At 34.9% G+C, this 24,880-nt stretch overlaps 1 protein-coding gene across 8 annotated transcripts in view; it reads right to left on the reverse strand.

Annotated features, from left to right (window-relative positions):
- Window positions 1-548: 548 nt before the first annotated feature.
- Window positions 549-24,880, reverse strand: part of LOC106786106 (histone acetyltransferase KAT7) — a 30,755-nt gene continuing 6,423 nt past the window's right edge. For 5 of the 8 annotated variants that reach the window (XM_014747148.1, XM_014747144.1, XM_014747147.1 and 2 more), the window contains exons 10-13: window positions 11,832-11,925; window positions 3,079-3,225; window positions 2,831-2,937; window positions 1,706-1,992 (exon numbers count right to left, since the gene is read on the reverse strand). In XM_014747148.1, the coding sequence (XP_014602634.1) occupies window positions 1,870-1,992; window positions 2,831-2,937; window positions 3,079-3,225; window positions 11,832-11,925 (471 nt within the window). In that variant the 3' untranslated portion in view covers window positions 1,706-1,869. Of the gene's footprint in view, window positions 701-1,705; window positions 1,993-2,595; window positions 2,764-2,830; window positions 2,938-3,078; window positions 3,226-5,670; window positions 6,932-11,831; window positions 11,926-24,880 lie in introns of those variants that run through there. The other 3 variants (XR_001381616.1, XM_014747149.1, XM_014747146.1) reach the window with 3 other exon arrangements.

Below are 24,880 nucleotides of genomic sequence, written 5' to 3' on the forward strand. Positions count from 1 at the left end.
ATCTGCCTGTTGTAAGTATAAAAAATATAAAAAGTATATTCACGGGAGCAAATCGTAGTTTAATGTTAACTTGTAGAAAATGTATATTATTAACAGTTAAAAGGTTGATTTGTTCCTAATATTTGGCGAATGTAAAAGGAATGCACGTGAAGCAGCAAATCTGTATGCTGCAAAGTACCCAGGAGTGTCACCTGTATTAAGATAACTGTTTGTTTTTCATTTAAGTAATAATAAATTATACACAGAAAAAAATAAAGAAGTGTCATAATTTTTATTCTTTTTACATTTTTATCTTATCATAAACAAACACAATACTATTTAAATATTACAATAACTAATTATGCGCGATTAAAAAGATACAAATAAAAATATAAAAAAGTCATGTATTTCAAAAGTCATACTTCATATATAATATATATATATATATATATATAGATTCATAATAATAATATTCACATACACATATAAATCAAATATATATATAACATTAATAATAATATATAATATATATATATATTAAAATATGAATATATATATATATATGAATTTCTCATTAAAGATTTTTCTGAGTTAACTTTAGCATTGAGTTCCTCATCGGTTTTGTTCCAAGACCGTTCGACGTGGAACGAACGGGTTCCAGGAAGGATTCTATGGCCCTTACTGATCGTTACAGGCGTGTAATCTGCTTTACGGCTTCTCTCTGCAATGACGATGACGAAGAAGAAGAAGAAGAAAAAGAAGAAGATGATGATGATGATGATGATGATGAAGAAGAAGAAGAAGAAGATGAAAAAAGAAGAAGGATAAAAAGAAAAAGAAGAAAATTTACAAGAGAAATCGACCAACCCAAACGCCTCCTTGTTGAATACTCCAAAAGGAGTGCCAGAGGATTCGATCTTACCATACTTATCTTTCTCTTTCTCACACAAACATATACACATATAATACATACATACTTATAACTGTATCTGTCTCCTCTCATAATTATATGCATATACATAAATATTGACATCATTCTGGTTTTTTTTTTTTTCTCTTTTGCATGTCATACAATCACATTGGCCAATAAGTTTTCTTGCAGTTATTTTTTACTTCGAATAATTATATATATATATATATATAATATATAATAATTATAATTATATATATGTAATTGTTGTTAATAATAATTAAATGTGTGAAATAATGTTATTCGCTTTTTACTCGTGAAAGAAATATTAGCATAAATTTGGGACAAAATTACGTTTGTTAATTAAAAACAGAATCTTATTAATTTCGTTTAATCCCCGTTCTAAATTTGATATTAAATAAATTGTTGCTAACAAAAAATTATATAATTCGAATGATTCATAACGTCATATATATATAGATATATAAATATATAAAATTGTCATGTAAATTTATCGAGACAATATTCTAATAGAACAAAACATTTATCAATAAATAAACAAATTTTATAGTTAATATCATTCGTTAATAATTTTTCTTGCTTATTGGTCAATCCTGATTTTTATTAAGAAGTAAATAACATTCTTTCTTTCTTTCTTTTACACATTATAATACACAAGCATATAAATATTGAAATACATTTTTTATCTTTTTCTTACAAACGCGACAGATATGCATACACACACACACAAACACACATACACACACACGTGGTATACAAATCTGCATAATAAATATTGGCGTTATTTTTTTTCTCCTTCTTTCTTTTTTTTTTTTCTTATGGTGTCACGCATACAACTACTCACAAGAGGGAGAGAGTTCCAACCTTCTTCATCTTCTTATCCTCCTTCGTTTTCCCTTTCTCCTTTATTTCTTTTCTTGGTCTCTTCATCACTTTTCGATCTTTTTCCTTTAGCCCTTTTAGTTCGAAGTTGAAGGAGTCTTGGGAGGTTGGAAGGGATTCCATTTTAGGCACTCTGGATCAATCTCCTTGTAGAGGAGACCTCGTCGTTTCATCCTTTCCTTATAATCGTCGATCACATCCTGAAAATAAGTGTTTGTTTTTTTTCGGTTTTTGTTATTTTACTTTTCTAATCATTTTTATTCATGCCTAATTATCCTAACTTTCTATTCATATTTCTAACCTCAATTTAAGAAATTCATTAATTTCTTTTCATTTCTCTTTTTTTTCTTCTTTAAAAGCCAGTTATCGTTTCGACAATATTGTTTTCTTTTTTTTTTTGCAAGAACATAACCTAAATTAACCCTATTGCATTCCTCAATTTTTGTTATAAACATTTTTCATTATTTTTTAAATGAATATTCTATAATGTTGAGTCACGTTGGATATTGGATTGGTGTAAAGGTTATATTTATATAAAATACAAGAATATTTTTGGAATAATAAATAATTAAATATTTATATTAGACGTAACAATTAATTTGGTAGTTAGTTTTGTTTTCTTTTAACGCATTTAATATTTCATTATAAAGTAATAGAAGTTATTCTACAAAAATGGTCTCCATTATTTTGCGATAACTTTGTTAATCAAAATGGCGATTATAAAATGACGATTATAAAATGGCGGCTATAAAATGACGATTATAAAATGGCGGCTGATTGTGTATACATTCAAAAATCAGAGTTATAAATGATTTAATATTTATTATTTATTATTGCTACAAATAATACTAAAATTTATCTGTCAAACTAATACAGCAAATTTTAAATATAATTATTGTTGTATCATAATCATTCATTATAATATTTCATCTTAATTATATCGCGTCACCAATTTTATTTCTCAAGTAGATCTGTTTTCAAAAATAAATTAATAAAAATAAAATCAAATCAAATAGACAGAAAATTATACAAACTTACTTGTTTCTTCAATATAATGTGCTTGCCCTTCCAATATTTCATCATTCCAAGGGCTTGCAATGTACTAACGATGTCGTACGAATCAATTGCCATTTCTTTGCTGATATCTGTGAATTCAAACAAATCGATTGTTTGTTTTCTTTTTTTCTTTTTTATTTTATCAAAACCACGTTATATAATTGTTCATTTATTATTATGATATGAACAAACAAATGAAACGAATAATAAACGAATGAAACAACTTTCACCTTTAACCGAAAGTTCTTTTCCGCCAAAATTACAAAGGTACTGCAGTAAAACGTCCTTCCAATAACTTCGATAAGATATTAGACCCAAATCCGATAAAGGTTTTTCCGGTGAACCTATCTTCTTCTCAACCCTTGTTAACAGATAACCTAATCAACAAAAACAATAAAATACGTATCATAAAATTTGCTTTTCTTTCTTTTTTTATTACAAATTATTCTCTTTCATGTTAACATTTTTATTATTAATACATTTTCTATAATTTAATTAAACAATTTCGGAATTTAATAAAAGACGATTGGTTGAAAAGTTTTGAGCCTACCACGGTACGAAGAAAAAAAACCATAAAGCTCAAAACATGTTAACCCCTCCTCCCCCTCCCCAATCCACGTATAATTCGTCTGTAATTTTTGTTTACGCGTTCTAGAATTATATTTATAAAAATAAATAAATAAAAATAATAAGATAAAGTATATGACATCCGTGTTAAAAATTGCGAGAATTATGATATATTAAATAATTTAGATAAAATAATATAATAATATAAACGAAGAAGTGTTTGTGTTGAGTTGAATGTAGGCGCTTCTCGCCTAACACAAAACTTATGAGCTTTTTCATTTTGAGAAGAGAACAGTTAACGTGTTGTACGTAGAAAATGGCTTGTCTCGAACCAATGAAGCCAACAATAGAAGCCGTTCACGTAAAATCAGGATTCCATAAAGACGCAAACCCACACGTATATGCATGCACACAAACAAACAAACACACACACACATATATATTTATATATATATATAAAGTGTTTTAACTCTGGTAAATAGTAAGTTCTCTGAATGGAAAAGCAAACACATCGCGTAGGATGCATCACGAAAGAGGAATAATACATACAAATACGCATACACATACACATACACCTTCATAAATATAATACTTGCCGATCACAGGAAATAGAAAGGCAGTTTGAGTTAGTTTTCAACATATTATGAGGGTAGGAGGTGGTGTCGACGAATGGTCTGATGATTGACTGACACTAAACGATAATATGAACAATTTATTTATGCTCATTTACTACGCCATTTTATTAAACCTCCTCCACTACCATTGTCCTTGACCATCGTCTAGTTCTTTTTCTTTTTTTTTAAATCTTTGTAAAAAAAAGAAAAAAAATTAAAGAAACAATAACAACGACAACAATTAGATACATCGTTACCGTATAATTGTTAATATATATTTTGTTATTTTTAATATAAACAAATTGAATTTTATTCGACGAGAAATTTAATGGGGAAAAAAAAAAAAAAAAAAAAAAAAAAAAAAAAAAAAAAAAAAAAAAAAAAAAAAAAACGACTAGCCACATGTTTTCTTTTTTTTTTTTTGTTTTTTTTTTTAATTTATTTATTTATTTATTTACGTATTATTACATATACAACTTACGTTATAATATATAATTTTTTACAAGCAGAATATATGTATGGAAGAGGAAAAAATAAACAAGGATAAATAATGTGTTGACCTATAAAAAGAATTCCAATAGAGTTTGAAACCCTCTCTCCCTGATTGCACGTATACTACAGAAGTTAAGGGTTAAGTGCATCGATGCGAATGCATATCTACGATTCGCCTGCACTCGGCTGCACTTTCCGACGAAACGCATCTCGAAGTCTCTTCTCTTCTCTTCTCATCTCTTCTCTTCTCATCTCTCGTCTATTCTCTTTTGTTTTTCTCCCTTTCGAATTATTAAGATAATGTTATGTTACGATCTCGTTTTAAGTGCACCCGTGTTCTCAATTTTATCTACAAGCATAGAGACATTCATCTCTTTCTTCTTTTTCTTTTTTTTTTATTTTTTTTTAATATATTTTTCATATGAATATAAATATAAAAGAAAAATAAACAAAAACAACAAAAACAACAATAATAATAATAATAATATATAAATATATATATTACATATAATTACTTATATTTGATTAATTTAATTTATTATTTATATATATATATATATATATATATATAAAAAATGTAATAATAATATTAAATTAAAAAATAGAAGGAAAAAAACACCCCCCACCCCCACAAAAAAATTACAAATCCGTTTCTATGAATCATCGACTACGTCGGTAAAGTAGAACTAACCAAAAAATTTGGAAGAACAATATTATACAGTGTGGAGAAATTAGCAAGTAATCTTTGGAAGATGGTTAATAGCGAATCGGCACGCGTAATGTCAGTGACCGACGAAGGATGAAATAGCAATGAGAGAGAGAAAGAAAGAGAAAGAAAGAGAGAGAGAGAGAGACCCTCTCTCAGCAGCAGCAGCAACAGCAGGATTGCGTCCGCATCCGTTCGCATTGGGAGTCCGTTTTAGACTCTAGACGAGAAATACCAAGAATACCGGGTCGAGGCTTCTCGTGTTCAAGATGGCGGCGACATTTATTTTCAGCAAAACTAACTATAGTTTTAATCCTTTACTTTCTTCTTCTGTTTTTCTTTTTTTTTTTTTTTTTTTTTAACAAAAACAACACAATTTTTCCATATAAATAATTTTCTATATATATATATATATATATTTTTGGATATATAATAAAAGTTTGATCAATTTTAACGATGAGAATAATTTGTTTAATTAACCCTTTTAACACCGGCGAAAAAAACCTGGCTAAGCGTAGAATACTCGAGCCGAATCGGCGAATTTCCAGAGGTTTGTGAAAATGCACGTAAAAACGAAAGTAGAAATGATATTTTACAAAATATTAAATGCAGCATATTCGGAAATAAATGGAGAATAAAACGATACGAATTGTGTGTCATTATTTGTTGAAAATCATAATAATAACATGGGACATAAGGCATAACAAAAAACGTACAAAAGTGATTTCTCTTTTTCAAATGGTAATTGCACATAAAAAAAAGTCATCATTTGGTCATAGCTCTATATACATATTTTAGTATAATGTATAGACATTGCATTTTGCAATCATTTGCAATACAATAACAGAAGTTGGATAATAAAACGGAAGGATAACGCTATGATGCACGGCAAGCGTCAGACAGATCTACGCAAATAATTGTTCATCCTCATAACTGTCTCTATGTTCTTCGGTTACATCTAACTCGTCAATAATTCGCACTAATTCTGCGTCATCTATCTTCGTAACAGGGTATAATTTTGTTCTAAAAGGTATCAACAAAAGTGACAACATATTCTACTGCTAATTGTGTCTCTATGAAAACTTTGACAGTTTTTCAATACTGACTGCACGTTAGAAGGATCAAGAAAGACTGAAAAAGATTTTAGGCTTGCCGAGTCGATGCACGCATGCCACTTGAATACTCCGATAACTATCATAAACATCATAAAGATTGAGATTACGGTCCAGAGAAACTATACCGGGTCCCGTTTCTATCTTATTGTTCTAACATATACAGACCCGCAAAACTAATCAGCATAAAATATAACAATAAGTTAAATCTAATAACCATTTTTTCACTTGTGTTACATCGAATATGAACCATTTTACCATTTTATAAAGGTATTTTGAAACACAGACCTCTTATGATGAATACAACAAGGCCCCAACGGAGGCGCAACGAAATATCGTCGTTCGTATTTTTGGTAAGTGCACCAAACGATATATCGTCGTTCGGTGCTAAAAGGGTTAATAAAAAGGGACTCGAAGAAGAAGAAGAAGAAGAAGAAGAAGAAGAGGAGGAAGAGGAGGAGAAGAAAGATTCGTTTGCCAGCAACGTGGCTGCTGAAGCAAGAAAAGCATGATGAGGTTATACTCTCTTCCTTCTTCGGTTGAACGTTCGTTCCGCATCGCTTGCTTCGAGTATCCGAGGAGATAGAAGAATCTAAGTAGAAAGAGAAAGATATATAGAGAGAAAGAGGGAGAGAGAGAAATATATATGCTTATGGCATCGAAGTATGTTCATTAATTGCCTTTAGTTTCTAATCTTAATGAAGCCCTAATTTGTTCGAGAGAATATTTTCTGTATTACCAACATTGAAAACAAATTATTTTCTTTCTTATTTTTTCTATTTTCACCAACTACCAATTATATATATATTTATCATAGTATAGTTTTTATTATACTATATATTACTGTAATAATATATAACTATATTATACTAGTAACTACACTAGTAACTATACTAGTAATTATACTAGTAACTATACTATATACTATAGTTTAATATATATATTTAAATTTTATATTATTATTTGATTTAATTTAAATATTAATATTTAACGATAGATTATTATTAATTAAAAACAAATACGCGAGATCATTACAATAGATATTCATTTCGTTATTGTAATTAATTCAAATTATATCACACGAGTATACGAAATTTAAAAGCGAAACTTATTTTAGGTTATCGATAAAGAGGATGATCGTCCTATTAATTTGTTAATTGATTTCGATTTATTTCTTTTTTTTAATTTATATTAAATTTCTTATCAAAGTTATTTCGTGCTGATAACCGACAAACGTTTCGATGCACCGGACTACATTTGTGCCTAACCGAAATAGAAAGAGAAAGAGGGATATATATATAACACACACACATACACATATGAGACAGGCAGCAGACAGACAAACAGTCAAACCACCATGGTTATTTACTCTCAACTAGAATTCGCAACGGTATCAGTTGGCTTTTCAAGTTCGATCTTTCGGCACGGCCAGAAACAACCCATTTTCCGAATGAATCTGACAATCATCTCTACAGTTGGAATGAATATTTTTTATCTTTTTACATAATATGGTTTTTTTTTCTTCCTTCTTTTCTTTTTCCAACCCCAATTCCAACCCCTATCCACGTGAGATGTCCCTAACACTCTGTTCTCTTCTACTTTCCTAACTAATTTGTATTTCTCACAACAATTAATTCAACTAATTATTTCAACAATTAATTCAACTAATTAGGCTTGCTTCCCCTTCACCCTAAAAAAAAGAAAAAGAACCAAAAAAGTACCGAACCGATAGATTTCGATCTGTCGTTGAAGAAATTAGGTCACTTATCCTGTTTCCAACTTCCCATAACTTTATTATTCATTTTATTATCAATTTTCAACCGGTCTCAAATGTGCGGTTAGCTGAGACAAGTGGGTAAGGTAGGGTAGGGGACCTAGGAAGGAAGGAAAAAAAAGGTTTCGGTAACTTTACGAAAGTATTTATCCTTGTAATACAAACATATACCCCAAGACTATCATTTCCAGACTGAACTAAATATCCAGACATGAATTTGGAACGATGTGTGAGAAAGGTAAAACAAAAACAAAAAAGAAAAAAAAAAGAATGGACGATCAAGTTCGATAGTTCAGGAAGAAGAACCCTAGAAGGGTTGGTGGGTGGGGGAGGGGGAGGAGGGTGCATATATCCTGATCGAAATCTTAAACCCTTTCGGACTACTGTCTTTCACCGAACGCGAACGATACTTGAGTACTCCATAAGAAGGATCGACTTCCAAGAGAAAGAAAGAGAGTATAAAAATAAGAAGAAGAAGAGAAAGAGTAAGATGAGGAGGAAGAAGAGAAGAAGAGGAAGAAGAGGAAGAGGAAGAACACACGTTTATCGAGAACAGGAGATCATCATCGTTCGATGCAAGTTCGTATTACGTTTCCACCTAATCGTAGCTTCGATCCGAAATATCGTATTGCAACAACTGCCGGATAGCACCTCCACCCCACCCCACCAAACCCCATCCCCACTTTTTGTGGATATTCGTTTAAAAGAAAAAAAAGAAAAAACAAATGGAACGAATGGAAAAGAACAAGAACAGAAAAAAAAAAAAGGAAAAGAAAAACGTATGGTGGATAAGGGACGTACAGGAACCCCATCGATGAAGTAGGAACAACCAAGCAAGCAAGCAAGCAAGCAAACGAGAGAGAAAGAGATAGAAAGACCCAGGACCGGTCCTATTCCGGGATGTCCTGGAGACTGGGAGGTTCAACGACCACAGTGAGTACCACCACCACTACCACTACCACCACTACCACCACCTCCTCATTCTCATCCTCCTGCTCCTCCTCTTCCTCCTGCGTCTTCCTGGTCTGTACAAACTCCCACAAGCTCAAGCTCAAGCTCAAGCTTGAGAGAGGAGTATAGATTTAGAGGACAATCTTCCCTCCAAACAGCATCACACCACCCATCGGTACCATCAGAACCCACCTTGTTTCTCTACCTTCTCCCCTCCCCTTCCCCCATCCCCAGCATATTCTGATTCCCATTCCAACGATTACTTCGGGAGGGTTGAACGCATTCATTACTTGTCCGTTTAGTTTGCAGACTTTTGGAATCGTTGGATAGTAGGAAGAGAATGAATGATGAAGGTAGAAAATCGAAGTAATAGTAGTAGTAGTAGTAATAGTAGGAGAAGAAGAAGAAGAAGAAGAAGAAGAAGAAGAAGACTCCTCCTTCTCAAAGTCCTATATGGGAAGAAGAAGGAAAAGAGGGCGTTGGTAGTGGGCCTGGCAACCCTACCTACGGTAACCAACCCTAGGGAGAGGGACTACTACTGGTGCGAGGTCACGGGAGGTCATACGATTGCGATCCCTACGCAAGTACTGAAGTGTATCAGTGAGAGAGAGAAAGGTAGAGTCTGGCTGGGTTGCGTCGAAAGGGTAGGTGGGAAGGGAAACGAGACGGACACTTTGCGTGTCTGGGTTCTCCATCTCTCTCACTCTCTTCACTCTAACTCTAGTAAACGCATCTGTGGTAGTAGTAGTAGTAGTAGTAATAGTAGTAGTAGTAGTACACCCTCAGTGGTCGCCCTTCTGTGTTTGACTGCGCGTTCGTGCGAATCCGCAAGCAAGGCCTGTGTGCTCGGATGTTGAATTCTAGGGTGAGGGGGTTGGGTGGGGTAGTCCGGGGGATACAGGGGGATAGGGGTAGGGGTTGTCGATCGATGCGGCGAGACGCCGGGCGTCGCACTTTCCGTTGCTGCTGCTGCTGCTGCTGGTGCTGGTACTGGTACTGGTGGTGGTGGTGCTGCTGCTGCTCCTGCTCCTGCTGCTAACCACTCCAGTATACTACACCACTTCCCAATATATCTACGTTAGCTACCTCGATGTTACCCAGACTATGTGCTACGATTTTACCCCCCCGGTTCCTACGCCACTCTAATACTTTTCTATCTATCTCTATCTATAAACACCAATACCAATCCTAGTAACTGTATCACGACCATACAACAACGATTCTAATACATCAATGTTGGTTCTGCTGTCCTCGCTTTAGTTCAAACTATCCTACGATTTTTACCGGATTCCTTCTATACTTTTTTTTTTTTTCTTTTTTTTTCTACCAATACCAATCTAACTGGTACTACACTGTTGTGTATATTCTAGACCATAGACACCTCTCTCTCACTCTCATCCAATACAGAAACGTTAACCCAGACCATGCTACGATTTTACCGGGTTCCTACGCCACTCTATACTCTACTCTACTCTCTTCCTTCCTTCCTTACTCTTTTTCACTCTCTCTCAGTTTGCAGCAAACCCTGCGGAACCGTCCACCCCACCCACACCCCAACCCATCCCCATCCGCAACTCTAATCCTCCCTTGGTAGTACGTCGACCCACACAAACCTCACCCCCTCTCCACTCCTCTCAACTCAACTCAACTCCTCTCCTCTCCTCTCCTCTCCTCTCCTCTCCTCTCCATTCCTCTCTCTCTTTCTGTCTCCTCTTTTCCCTCATCACCGTTTCTCCCTCCCAACATTACTCGCGACGGCATCAATGAAAATGACGTCACGGCAAAAAGCCCACGTTTAATTATCTACGCTACGATTCGTTGAAAAGAGACAGAGTGAAGGAGGGAGAGAGAGAGAGAGAGAGAGAGGAGGGAATACAGGGATGGTTGGTTGGATGGATGGATGGATGGATGGATGGGGGAGGAGAAGGGATTGGTCGAAGGTAGAGTTGGAAATGCGGGGGAGGGGCAAGAGAAACTCTTTAGAAACTGTTCGTTACTGCGACAAACAACTACGATCAATGGACACTAGGATCACTCAACATCATCGTTGACGAGGAAATTCTAACGGAATTTCAACATAGATAAGAAATAGAAAACATTTTTTTTTTCTGTACCTAGAAGATCTGACCAGAATAACTTTTTCTATCTTATTTTTTTATTTTTATTTTCAAGTATCGTAAACAACACGAGTCTGAGTATTGACGAATTATTGAGTTCTATCAATTTTTTTAAAATCACCATCAGAAAACACGAGGGACAATTTTGTTTGTTTTTCTTATTATTGGATCTTCAAAGATTCCTGGGACTTGTGACCCAATCGATTTCTTATCTATCTTTTACTTGTTCATTAACTTAAAAAGATGTCATTAACAGAATCGAAAAATTCTGTCTTATTATCAAGGACAAGCTTCAATTGCTAAGAAGAAAAACACGTATTTTTATTTAACGAATTTATATTTGATTATTCGGAAAGTAATTAAGTTTTTTGTTAATTTTTTTTTGAGGGGGATGATAAATAAAAGACAATTAATTTTTGCTATTATTATTAAAAAGCAAGGTGTAACGAAAATGGCTGACTAAGTTTTTCGAAGTGTCCATTATTGGAATGTTAAAAATAATTTTTAGGTTAGAAAATTAAATGAGATATAAATAAACGATAAAAACAAAATTACTTTCCTTGCCAAATCCAATAATATCTTGTTATATTCTAAACTATATTATTATTATCATTATTATTGTTATTATTATTATAAAATATTTAACTTACTAAAATCGATTAGAAGTCGACCATAACCTTGTCTTTGATATGGCGGCAACGTCAGAATGCAGGAAACGTTGTAATTCAGGAATGAATTTTTTTCCTGCAACATATAAATGGAAAAACGAATTGTTAATAAATAAAAATGATTAAAAGAAATATATTAAAATATTTTAATAAAAGAAAAGAAAAGAATAGAAAAAGAAGAATTGCATATCGTGAAAGGAGAATGAAGAAGAAAAAAAGAAAAAAGAAAAAAAGAAAATTAATATTTGGCGAAGTTATATATTGCGAATGATTCCGTGCTTAGCAAATTGAACACGCGTCCTTCAAATATCCTCTATAATTCGTCCCTGAGATACAGGCAGGGTTCTATTTCGGGTATTTCCTTTCTTTGAGATCATTGTACTCGCTCGTTCCTTCTCTCTCACCCACTCACTCTCTCTCTCTCTCTCTTTTTCTCTTCTCTTTCCGAATTAAAATATCAAACGAATTCTATAAATTGCCCCGTACGATAAATAATAAATGTTAAATAAAAAATAAAAATACATTTAATATAAATAACATTCGTTTATTTGCGATACATAAAATACCAGAGACTAAAGAAAATCCTAATAATAGATAGACAACAAACAAGCAAAGACAAAAGTAATAATATCGAAGCATCTTGACTTATAATATCGAATTTATTTTAATTTAAGTGCCGGGGTACTCTTTCTCCTTCCTCCATACCTAATTGAAATCCCCTTTTTTGCATGAGATACTCCCAAAGAATTTCATTTACAGGATAACCGATCGTTATTCTTCCTCCTCCTCCACTTCCTCCTTCATCTTTTTCTTCTTATTATTAATTGTCTTTTTGATTAAAATATATTCCCCATTAATTTCTAACGAATGAAACGACACTTTTCTTTTCTTTTTTTAATTATTATTATTATTACAGTGTCCAAGTGTAATCAATAATTAGAACATGCATGGGCATGGCGTGCACGTGGCGTGCACGTTTAAGTAATACGATTATATTTTTTTATCTCATAATATCGTTTATCAAATACCCTTCTTCTTCTTCTTCTTTTTCATCATTCCGCACCCTTTTTTTCCCCCCTTCCCCGTTCCCCTTATCTTTGTGACATGATCACGGTGGTGCAGCAATAGAATGCAATTGTACAATCGGCACTGTGAGCCTCCACTGTCCACCTTCTCTCAACACAAAGGAAAATCTCCGTTGTATCCAGCTCTTCTTCGTGAAAGAGGGGAAGAAACTTAATTTTCTATCCTGGATTACGAGCAATGCCCTAAAGCTAACACAACTAAATTCTCATTTTTCTTCAAATATAACCTTTACAAGATCATTTTGACTCGCTTACTATTGAAGATCAAAGAAGAAATAGAAAAAGAAAAAAAAGAAACAAAATGTCATCGAAGACGTCAAAGAATTTTATTCCTTTTTTTACTTTTTAATTTCGAAATATTTTCGATTGATATACAATAATCCAAAGAGAGACGTGAAGGATTTTTAACGAATAAAATGTGAAACATTATTGCAATGTTCCTTCATGTTTTTTCTTTTGTTTTACAATTACACGTCGATAATGTAGATTTCTATTCCACGATAACGAGATAACCTAAAAATTAATGAAAATATTCAAATATGAATTTTGTTTAAAAAGAAGCAAAACCTCATACAAATATTTCTTACATTATTCCCATGAATAATATATAGATTAAAAAAAAAAAAAAAAAGGAAATCAGTTTATAATAAAATCCAATTGATATGAATATCATCAAACGATTGAAATAATATACGAATTTATTCGAAACGATTTAAAAACAATTGTTCATTTAACAAATTTCGCATTGATCTAATTGACGAACAAAAAAATAAGAAGATATATCCCCATTGCTGGATTAGCTAAAAGTAATGGTGTTTTATTTAAGACACCCGGTATTAACACGGGCATAGCAGCCAAGCTGTTGCTAACCGCCGAGTGAGGCAACAACGATCCGAAGGACACAACCTGAAGAGACCGCGCGTGCGTGTGAGTAAGCGAGCGAGTTGCTAAAAGAAGAAAGAAGAAGAAGGAAGAAAGGATGCGAAGAGGTCAGAGAGATAGAGAGAGATAGAAAGCAAAAAAAAGAAGAGAAAGAGAGAGAGAGAGATAGTGCGGCATAAGGCCCCTCGTGGTTGGTCATTCGAAGAGCCGTTTTGACCGGGACCAAAAGGATCAGTTAGGCATTCTGCACTCTGTTAAACGTTTAATGATACTATTCCTTATTAAATGACTATACCAAACAATTTATTTCTATTTTTAAACAAATAATTATTCTATTGATATCATTATTATAATAAAATAAAAATGTTTGATATAGAAAAACTGTAGATAAAAATAAGGATTATATGAACAACGAGATATGATTTATGCGAATAATTAGGATAAATATTAATTAATGATAAAGGAAGGAAGGAAGGAAAAAAAAAAGAAGAAGAAGGATAGAGAAAAAGAGATAAATTTTTCTCTAGGTTTCGTAGGATTTCAAGTGGAACCGTATGAAGGCTAAATAAGGGGAACCACGTCAGAGTTGAAGTTTTAGGAGGGGCAGCAACTAACTCTCTTACTTAGAGTTCCGCAGAGGAGGAGAGTGGCAAACAAAGAGAAACGGGGAGGGTAAGAGGTGAACAGAAAGAAAAAGAGAGAGAGAGAGAGAGAGAAAGAGAATCTGGGGCCCGCGACGGCCTTGGACCGGTAGTCTTCAGAGACTCAGGGCCGTCTCGCCAACCCCACCACCACCAACACTTGCGGCAAACGTTTCTCGCGAAAGGAGGCGCATCGCATCACCCGTTTTATCCCCACCCCACTTCACCCCATCCCACCTCATCCCATTTCTGCATTCCCCGATGCATCTATCTTTTGCTCCGTTCTACGTTTAAAAATACGAAACAACAATTCTCGTCAACTCTTTGTAAATCCGCCCGAACCCCCCGTCCACGCAACTGCCACCCAAATTCTTATCGTTCAGGGCTTATCTAAATGATCGTACAATTAAATTACGCGCACGAGTTTATATATATATATATATATATATATATATATATATATATACTTATAAACGGTATGTAAGAAACAGAAAAGAAAAGAAATTAAAGAGTTCATTTAGATAAAAAGAATCCGTGAAAAAATAAATTGTTGTTGGTTTGTTTTTCTTTTTTCTTTTTTTTTTTTTTTTTTTACGATCGTTCCACCGGGTATATAAAACGTTAAAAATCTGTTTTATCGGTCGAATAAATGTGATGGGTAGAAAAAGAGGGAGAGGGGGGAGGGTATTATCCTTTTATTAAACATGGCCGCCGTACGAGTTAACATATGTTCGAATTGTTAGGTTAATAAATGTGTCATTTATATTTGATCGTTATTTTTTGTCTTTCTTTCTTTTTTTTCAGACTTTTCTATAAGAAAACAAAACGAATAGATGAGAATATAAACGAAAAAAAGAATTTGTCGTAGGAAAAGTCTCTCTCGAAGACATCGTCGAGGCGGAGGTCAAAGCTTATTTCATAGATATAGTTCCGTGGAATCGATACGAGCCCTTCTTCGTTCCTTTCATCTCCGAAACGCAGCAAGCTGGCGCATAGAGAGTAACGATCGTGTAGCTAGCTAGCTGCTTTCATAGTGTTTTAACACTCCGCACAATTCCTCTCTATCTTATTTATAAATTAATTTTAAAGACAAAAAATCACACATATTAGATTTTAATTATCATATTTTTTCCTGAGATAAGTTAAACGAACAAACATTAGAAATTTTACAATCGAAATAAGTTGAAAAAACTTCGTCAAAAGTATTTGACTAAACTTTAAATGTGTCGGGATTAATTGGATAATGTAATCACGACGGGTTTGAAATTAGATATCAATTATTCGAATAAAAAAAAAAAAAAGAACAAAATAGATGTAAATTTTATAAAAAGAATTTGAACTCGTACAATATATTCGATGAAATCTTGAATAAACTTTCACGTTCATCCACCACCACCACCACCACCACCAACCACATGCCAGATTATCTTCTAATATAACTATAAATATAACCATGATAATAGAATGAATTTCTCTTTCTCTCTCTCTCTCTCTCTCTCTCTGTTTCTCGATTAAACGTTCACCGTTCTAAAGATAATTCTCCATTACGTAAATAAGCTACGATTTCATTATTAATCATCCGACACTTTCGCGTCGTTTCTTTCGTGTTAATGGACAGCTGCTGCTGGTCATAATAATATAACAATGGCGACCGACTGGAGTCGGCCATTACTTTCTCGACTAACCAACTTTTATAATCACGTTTCTCTTTAAAGATTCACGATATGTAATCAATCGATTACAACTATATATTCAACAACAAAAATTGAATTTGAACAAATAATATTCGAAATAAAAAATAAAACAACAATAAGTATCTCGAGTTTTCGCGAATAATATACGACATAACCTCAAAAAAAAAGAAAAAACAAAAAAGAAAACGTCTACAATAATTATCTTTCATAAGATAATCCTAAGATTATACTTTACAAGAATATCCTTCAAAATAACTTGGATAGTACAAGTATTGCGAGATAACGATGACTAAATAAGTATATACAGATTATTATAATAACTGCGAGTAGTACGTCGATACGATTTCTCAGCATTTGCAACAAAGACAAGATGGAGGAAGCAAAAAGAACAAGAAAAAGAAAAAGAAAAGAAAAGAAAGAAAGATCGGTCATCGGTCGGGAATGCAGAAAGAAAGCATTCAACGTGACCGCGTACAGGCGTCGATCGTAAAAGGTTTCCAATCGGTCAGTATCCTTTTCTGTGTATCACAGTGCCATAAAGTGGCCGTAAGTGAGCGCACACGTGCGACGATAGGAAGGCATTGGAACGCAGCCTGGCATCCATTGTATATCCCTATCTCACTCGCTCTTTCCTTCTCGGTGCGTTCATAAACACGTCTCGCACGAGTGAGGTGGAATAAGGAGGTGGAGGAAGAGGAGGGAGGAGGAGGAAGAAGAGGTGGCAAAGTACGAAGAGGAGGAGGAGGAGGAGGGTAGGGAGCAAAAGGGGAAGAGTGCAGAAGGAGAAGAGGGAGGGGGAGGGGGGAGGGGAGCGTTAGCCTCCCTGTGCGTAGGTGAACGAACGTCTACTCGGCTGTAAGAATAAGACGAGCGCACAATGAAAAACGCAAGAGTGAGAGAGAACGAGATGATTGCCGAGAGAGAAAGAGAGAGTCTGAACGATCGATTATTTCACTTCATGCGAATAAAATGTCACTAGAGTGAAGAATAAAAAGAAGATGCTGGTGTGTGCCGTGGCATTCAGTTGTAAATGACATTTATAGACACATATTTTCAAAATGTGTCGATTACTGATTGCAATGAAATGTTGTTCAACAAAGTACTTTATGAAAAGAGTTACCCTACCAATATAGTCTCTCCAATAGGATAATAAAAGCCATTTTTCTTGTTTTTAAATCATCTTCATGAAACACAAATGAATACAAAAGAAAAAATGTTAATAACGATTGGGTTTGAATTTAAGACAAGGGATATTATTTTAGTGTTGTTGTTGTTGTTGTTGTTATTGTTGGGGGATCGCATAGCCTGGGTCAAAACTTTTGGCAAACTTACAATTAGTTATAGGAAAGAGAACAACGACCATTGGGAGGATAGTAACACGTTGTGAAGGAGACTTAAGGTTTCGCGACTCCTTGCGCGTCGGTCACTTCTATATTTAGATGCACCGTGTTTCCTCCTCGTCGTCGTCCTCCTCCTCCTCCTCCTCCTCCACCACCTCCTCCACCTCATCTTCCTCCTCCACAAACTTTCTTTATGCCCAACAAAGCGTTCCTCTTAACATACGGGGTGTTGCTGCCGAAAGAGATGTGAGTTTCTTATCTCCCTACTACTAACAACCAAACAATCTTCTTGTTATCATTTTATTATCAATCAAAAAATCAATAATAATAACAATAATAATCATCATCATCAGCAGCTGATTATATACGAAATCAATAGAATAAATGAACGATCGTATGAACATCTTGGAATATTAACTTTAGGGTTATGAACAGATATCGTTTGAGTAGAAAATTAAAGGTGTTTTCTTTGATATAAGTAAGAGAGGAAAAAAGTTGAAGTTAGAAGAGGAAGAGGAATAGGAGGAGTAGGAGGAGTAAGAGGAAGTGGTAAGACGAAGTTGGTAAAGTAGAAAAGGAAGAGAAGAAGATGAAAGCCCTATCCTAAGGGAAAGACGTCGTGTATTCGGTGGGATTTGGTCGTGCGAACGGGACTGTCTGGCATCGATCGAACCCTGGTCCGTCGGCAAGAGGAGAAGCAAGAAGAGGAAGAGGAGGAGGTGGTGGAGGAGGTGGAGGAGGAGGATAGACCAGACCGGGTGAGGGTTGGCTGAGGGAATGGGTAGAAAACGTAGGAGTAGGAGAAAGAGGAAGAGGGGAAATTCGAAGGAGGTGGAGGGAAAGAGAGGGATGGATGGTTCGGGACGAGCCTACCCCAACCTCTTCTCGACGAAGCTCTCACGCGGCTGCGTATCGTATCGACGACCTCTACTACTCTAACTCGACTCTTTCCTTCTCCTCGTTGTCGTTGTCGTTGTCGTCGTGCCACTCTCCTACGTCATCCCACTCTTACTCTCTCACATTCGCACAAACCTAACCCAACCCAACCCTCTTCTTCATCCCGGCACCTCCCGACACCCAACCTCCTCTCTTTTACCCACCACCACCACCACCACCTTTTCCTACCCACATCCATCCCACTGATATGCTTTACGATTTATTTCCAAGAAAGTTTAAATCATCTGCCGCCTGGGTCCTTTTCTTTTCTTTTCTTTTTTTTGGGGTTTTTTTTCTCTTAACCCTAATCTCTAATAAATTTTTTAATATTTTCGTTTTGTTTTATATATTAAATTATTAAACTTCCATTCATTTCGGTACTAGCGCCGACTATAATCGGCGGCTAGATATACAAACAATACAGAACACAATGTATGGTGTGTGATTATGAATACCAGCTGTAAGCACCGTACTGAAGTAGTTAATTCAGCGTCCTGTGCTTCTTCTTTCTTTCTTTCTTTCTTCTCAAAAGAAGGTTTACTGATCTTTCAACTTGTAACACAATTTGTTGAAAATATTTGAATGGAAGGAAACTGATAAATATGAAGAAGAAGTAACGTGTAGGTCGAGGAAAAGATGATGATAATGATGATGATGATAGTGGTAGTGATGGTGATGGTGGTGTAGAAGAAGAAGAAGGAGGATGAGGATGAGGAGGAGGAAAAAGAAAATTCGCGAGTCACGTTTCCAGACGCTGACCGTCTGTCGTTTCTTTCCTCTTCCAACTTGGTAATACTCGAGGTATCTTTTTCTCTCTCAATCCTATATCCGTCTGGTACACCTTCCTTCCCATTTGTTCTCCTCCTCCTCCTCCTCCTCATCCTCCCTTTACCCGTTCCTCCGCGTATGCCTCCTCTTCGTCTCGTATCCTTCGCACAGTATCTGCCCAATCCTCTCATCTCTCTTTCTCTCTTTCCCACTTTGCTATAAACGCCATCAGAGAGAAAAAGAGAAAAATAGAAAGAGAAAGAGACTCGTCTGTCCATTTATTATATTATGTACGTCGGACTCGTCCTCTTTTCGGACACTTCACGGTCCCAAGCTTCCATCTATCTATCTATCTTTCTCTCTTTCTCTTTAGTTTCGAAGGGTGGTACTGCTGGTGGTGGTGCCGATGGTGCTGCCTGCTGCTGCTGGTAGAATAGTAGTAGTAATGGTGGTAATGGTGATGGTGGTGCAGGTATTCTCTCCCTTAATCTCATCCCTCTCTTTGAACGGTTCTTCTCTTCCCATTCTATCTTCCTCTATCTTTCTATCTTCTTCTTCCTCTTCTTCTTCCATCCTCCTACTCCTCTTCCGAATGTAGAAAAGCTTTCGCACTCACACAGACCTTGGCTGTCCTTATGCATTATTCAGGATATATACCATGGAAGCGTTTGTGACGGGCTAACTGCCGTATCGCCGGAAGTTAGGCAAATGAACCTTCAAACGTTGGATCATCGCGTTTCCCTGGAAACGGCGTCGAACGATTTCCTCTTTTACTATCCTACTACTACTACTAACACCACTACATTACTCAAATGTTCTTCTTTATCGACGTATGGTATATAACTCTATGTTTTTTTTTAGATATTTTATCCCATTTTATTTAGATTTTTCTTATTATTGTTCTCGGTATACCAAATGAATCTCTGTTTTTTTCTTATAATTACGATAACAACACGATCATCCTCCTCCTCTTCTCATCCTCTTCATCCCTCATCTTACTCATTTAAGTATGAATCATTTGCAATAAAAAGAATGGAAGGAATATCATAGCATCCCACGTGATACCTTCTCAATACCGCTGTGAACCGAGCAATGTAATCTTCTTGTCTTTCTCTTTATCTTTCGCTAACTTTTTGACAAGAGTCTCTCCCTCTCTCTCTCTTTATCTCTCTCTTACACCTCAGACAGACACAACACCTTTTTTCTTTCTTTAGATCCTGTCTGGGATACCTGTAAGAGGAGACGAAGTCGTCTCGTTTACGCTGAACCTGCCTCCACACACCAATGTGAAATCCTCCACCTCCACCACCATCACCATCACCATCTTTTCTTCTTCTTATTCTTCAATGTTCTTTACCGAGACCTCCAAGAATCCGTTTGTCTTGGATTATAGTCAGATTTTAATTGGACTCGTTACAAAACTCTACATCGAATTTAATGTAATTGCAAAATCGAAAACAAAATTAAAAAAATAGAAAAATTATGAGATACCAAAGATCATCATCATCATCATCATCATCATCATAATAATCCCAATATGATCTTGGTCGTTGTTTTATTTTTGCTAAAAAAGAAATCATGATTTAACAAAAATATGGTATGGGAAAGGGGAGGGATAGGGGGGAGGAGGGAAAGGTGCAAGGATTTCAGGACCAGGACAGCTCGTTCCATCCAAAGTCCTGCGAATATGTTGGACTTGGCGGCCCCGAAAACCGGTTTTAAGTTGTTGCCTCTGTCACGTGATGTTGGCTTTCTCTATTTTGGGAGAGTATCCAAAGAAGCGTAGCATTTTTGAATATGCCCATGTGCATCTCATTAATATTAATCTTGTTTTTATTATTATTATTGTTATTATTATTATTTTCTTTTTTTATCGTTTAACCTTGCCCCTTCTGATAATCGAAAGTAAAAGTTGGAGAGAGAAAGAGGTTAGGAAAAATGTTTCTTTAATTTCTTTTTTAAATTCTTTCCCTCCTCTCTTATCTCGTCATTTAATTTCAATCCAATTTGAAGGAGAAATTCTCGAGAATGTCTCTTTGTTTAATTAAATATTTGATTCTTCTCGGAATCAATGTCATTAACATGTCGGCCGTCTCAATGTCAATGTTAAAATGAAGATCATACATATATATATATGAATATTATAGATATGCAAAGCGAGTGTAATTTAAAATTTTAATGTTCCTCGCGCCATCTATTTTCTATTTAACGATTTAATCATTTTATCATCGATCGATAAAGTCAAATTTATTCAATCCCCACCCACTTCTCTCTTCTTCAACACACCAACTATTTAATAATATAATATAATAATTATTTAAGTTGGATATCGAAAATTATGGTGGGGATACTATAATAAAAAAAAAAATATTTATTATAATAAAATTAATATGTGATTTTAATATTAAATTCGTAATCCTCTGTTTTTCTTTTTTTCATGACAATCGTTCGATAATATAAAAAAATTTATGTAGAGGTGTGTGTGTACGCTTAGAGAAAAATAAAAAAAAAAAAATGGCACGATAATTAGAACAAACCTCTAATCGTTTTAAAATGTTCATCTTTTACATGTATGTGTATATATATACATCTGTGTGTGTGTGCGTATGACAGAAGAGCCATCAATGAATCATATTATTCGCAGTTAAGCGATCACGCTTCCTCAAGGTTAACGCCCACGTCACGAAAGGTCGACGCCTAGATTGCTCAGGGTCAACGCCCGGAGCAGTCGAGGTCAACGCCCTGATAATTCAAGGTCAACGCTCCTATTGCTCTCGAGGTCGCTACTGGGAAGTAATACGCGGGAAAACCATGAAAGAGGAGACGACTCTACTCCTCCTATTACCGATCATAAAAAATGATGTGTCCTGGGCATGAATCACGTCCTCTTTAATGCATTTTCCCTTTTTTTTTTCTCCTTTTCTTTTCTTTTTTTTGTCCTTTTTTCTTTTTATTACCACATTTTTTGTTTTTATATCAACCGTTACGTTACACCTTCCTCCAAGGATTATTCTTTTTTAAATTATTCCAATCTTTTTATTTTTCTTTTGTTTTTTATTATTTAGGATATTAACATTCTATCCTTTTTTATTGTTCAATAAGAAATAATATATATATATATATATATAATTGAGAGATAAATAAAATCAAATGAAAAATATAAAATTAGGCTTTAAGGAAGTACTTGGAAATATCGATCGAACTTTGGGCGTGGTGTCCGAAGTGTCTCTTATTCTTAAAGACCTTTTTTCTTTCTTACTTTTTTTTCTATTAAATTATACGAATAAATTGTTCGCGAATTTCTAATTAGTTTATTAAAAATAATCTAATTATTATATACAAAACTTTTCACATTTGTATATTTATATTGTTAACGATTAAATGTTGCTGAATATAATATTGTACCTTTTTTTTCTTCTTTCATATGAATAAAATTGTATTCGATTGATTAAAAAAAAAAAAAGAAGAAAAGAAAGGAAATAAAAAAAAGATCGTTTAAATAACAATTAAATTTGTTTTTGTTCTTTTTTTTACCATACAATACAAAATTCGACTAAATATAACAGAATAATATAAAAAACAAAAAAATAAATTGTTAAGGAAGAGTAAATCTGAACAATCGTAAAGGGTGTGCCCTTCTGCTATCTCTCTCTTTCTCTTTCTCTCTTTCTCACCCTTTCCCTTCCCCTTTGCCTATCCCTTTGGTTCTTTTAAACGGTCTACGCGCGCGAACTTGAGCGTAAATTCGTTTCCGGCTACGAACGGCGGAGCTTACCGGATTTCAAGCGCGTTTCTGAAAACTAACACGTACGTACACACACTAACAACACACGTACACGCACGCATGCATACATATATACATACGCGTACAAAAATACAGAAAGACACACATGGTATTGTGTTTGCAGACGAATAAATGTCGACGAAGTGTTGACGATGAATTCTGTTCTTACGTAAAAATGCCCCCCCCCCACCACCTTTGTAACAACAAAATCCTGCCCTTCCAACCCTTCCCACATTTTCCTACACGTATCGTGTATATCAATATTTAAAAACAAAAATAAATTCATAGAATATTAAACTCGTCAAATATTATTCATTGGAATATTGAAAATAATATATATTTTTTTTGTTGAATAATAAGTGTGTGTAAGATAATTATTAAAGGTGGATTAATAATTCAAAAAAGAAAAGAGGGCTGGGGTGAGAAAAATTAATTTCATAATATTTTTGTTTTGTTTTGTTTTGTTTTATATAAGAATAAATATTATCGATTATTATAAATAAATGATGACACACACAAACGTTCTCAATTTTTTTTATCGACTTACTCCTCATTGTTATAATCATCCCTCACACATATATATATATATATATATATGTTTAATAATACTTAAATTTTAAAATCAATATTACGAATATTATCCACCAAAAACTGACCACTGACATACTAAAATTACACCCAACGACGTTTAACGGTACCAACAACTTTTTTCACACAAATGCATACAAAAAAAGAAATACATATATATATATACATCTTTAAAAAGAAGAAAAAGAAGAAGAAACAAAAAAAAAAATGTTTGAATGAAGAGCAGAGAAGTAATACAGTAGTAAAGAAGAAGAAAAAAAAAAAAAAATTGTGTCATCGAATTTTCTGAAGCAACCCGAATAGCAGTCTCAGCAGTAGTAGCAGTAGTAATAGTAGTATAGTAACCACTACCACCACCACCATTAATAGTAGTAGTAGTAGCAGCAGCAGCAGCAGCAGCAGCAGGAGAGGAAATAATAACGAGCCCGACGTCGCACTGCCGCAGCAGAAAGGTTGACGACCCGACACGAGGCGACGCCCTCTCGCCCCTAACTCCTTCCCTTGACTCCCTCTGACAGAGCATGGCCCTTCGGCATGGCATGGCATCCCCCGTTGCAGTCACCGACGCAACCAACCAACGAACCACCCCTACCCCTCTCTTTTACCTCCACCACCGCCGCCGGGCTGATAGCGTACGTTGCCTACGTACGCTAAAACCCCACGGCCACCACCCTCGTTGATACACCCCTGTCACCCCGCACCTACCCCTTCCTTCCTTCTTCTTCCTCCTGTTCCACCTCGTCGTCATCCCTCCTCACCCACCTATTCCCCTTCATCACTCTTTACCTATCCCAGCCAGCACCGTTCCGTTCGTTTCTACTACCACCACCACTATATTACAACTACCACCCTACTACTCAGCTTCACCAGCAACCACCACCATCACCCCCCTCTCCCCGACCGACTGTCTGGCCAGGGTCGGGGTCGTTGAACGTCTATAAAGATTTTGACTTGGCGCTGCTACTGCTCCTGGCTCCTGTTCCTGTTACTCCTACTGCTGATGATTCTGATGATGATGCTACTGCAACTACTGGCTCAATACTCTTATTACTGATGCTACTACTTTTGTTGTTGTTGTTGTTGTTTTTATTGATGATACTTATGATATGATGTTATGTATATTATTTCTATTAATATTAATATTATTATTCATTAAGAGTTCTATAACTCTTGTTACTATTGCAACTAGTGATATTCATATGCTGATGTTATGTATTACTTCTATTAATATTAATATTATTATTTATTAAGTTCTATAACTCTTATTACTACTGCAACTACACTGGCATGATACTTCTACTACTTTTATTGTT

Source organism: Polistes canadensis, unplaced genomic scaffold (assembly GCF_001313835.1).
Source record: "Polistes canadensis isolate GaletaPanama2010 unplaced genomic scaffold, ASM131383v1 scaffold_65, whole genome shotgun sequence".
NCBI lineage: Eukaryota > Metazoa > Arthropoda > Insecta > Hymenoptera > Vespidae > Polistes > Polistes canadensis.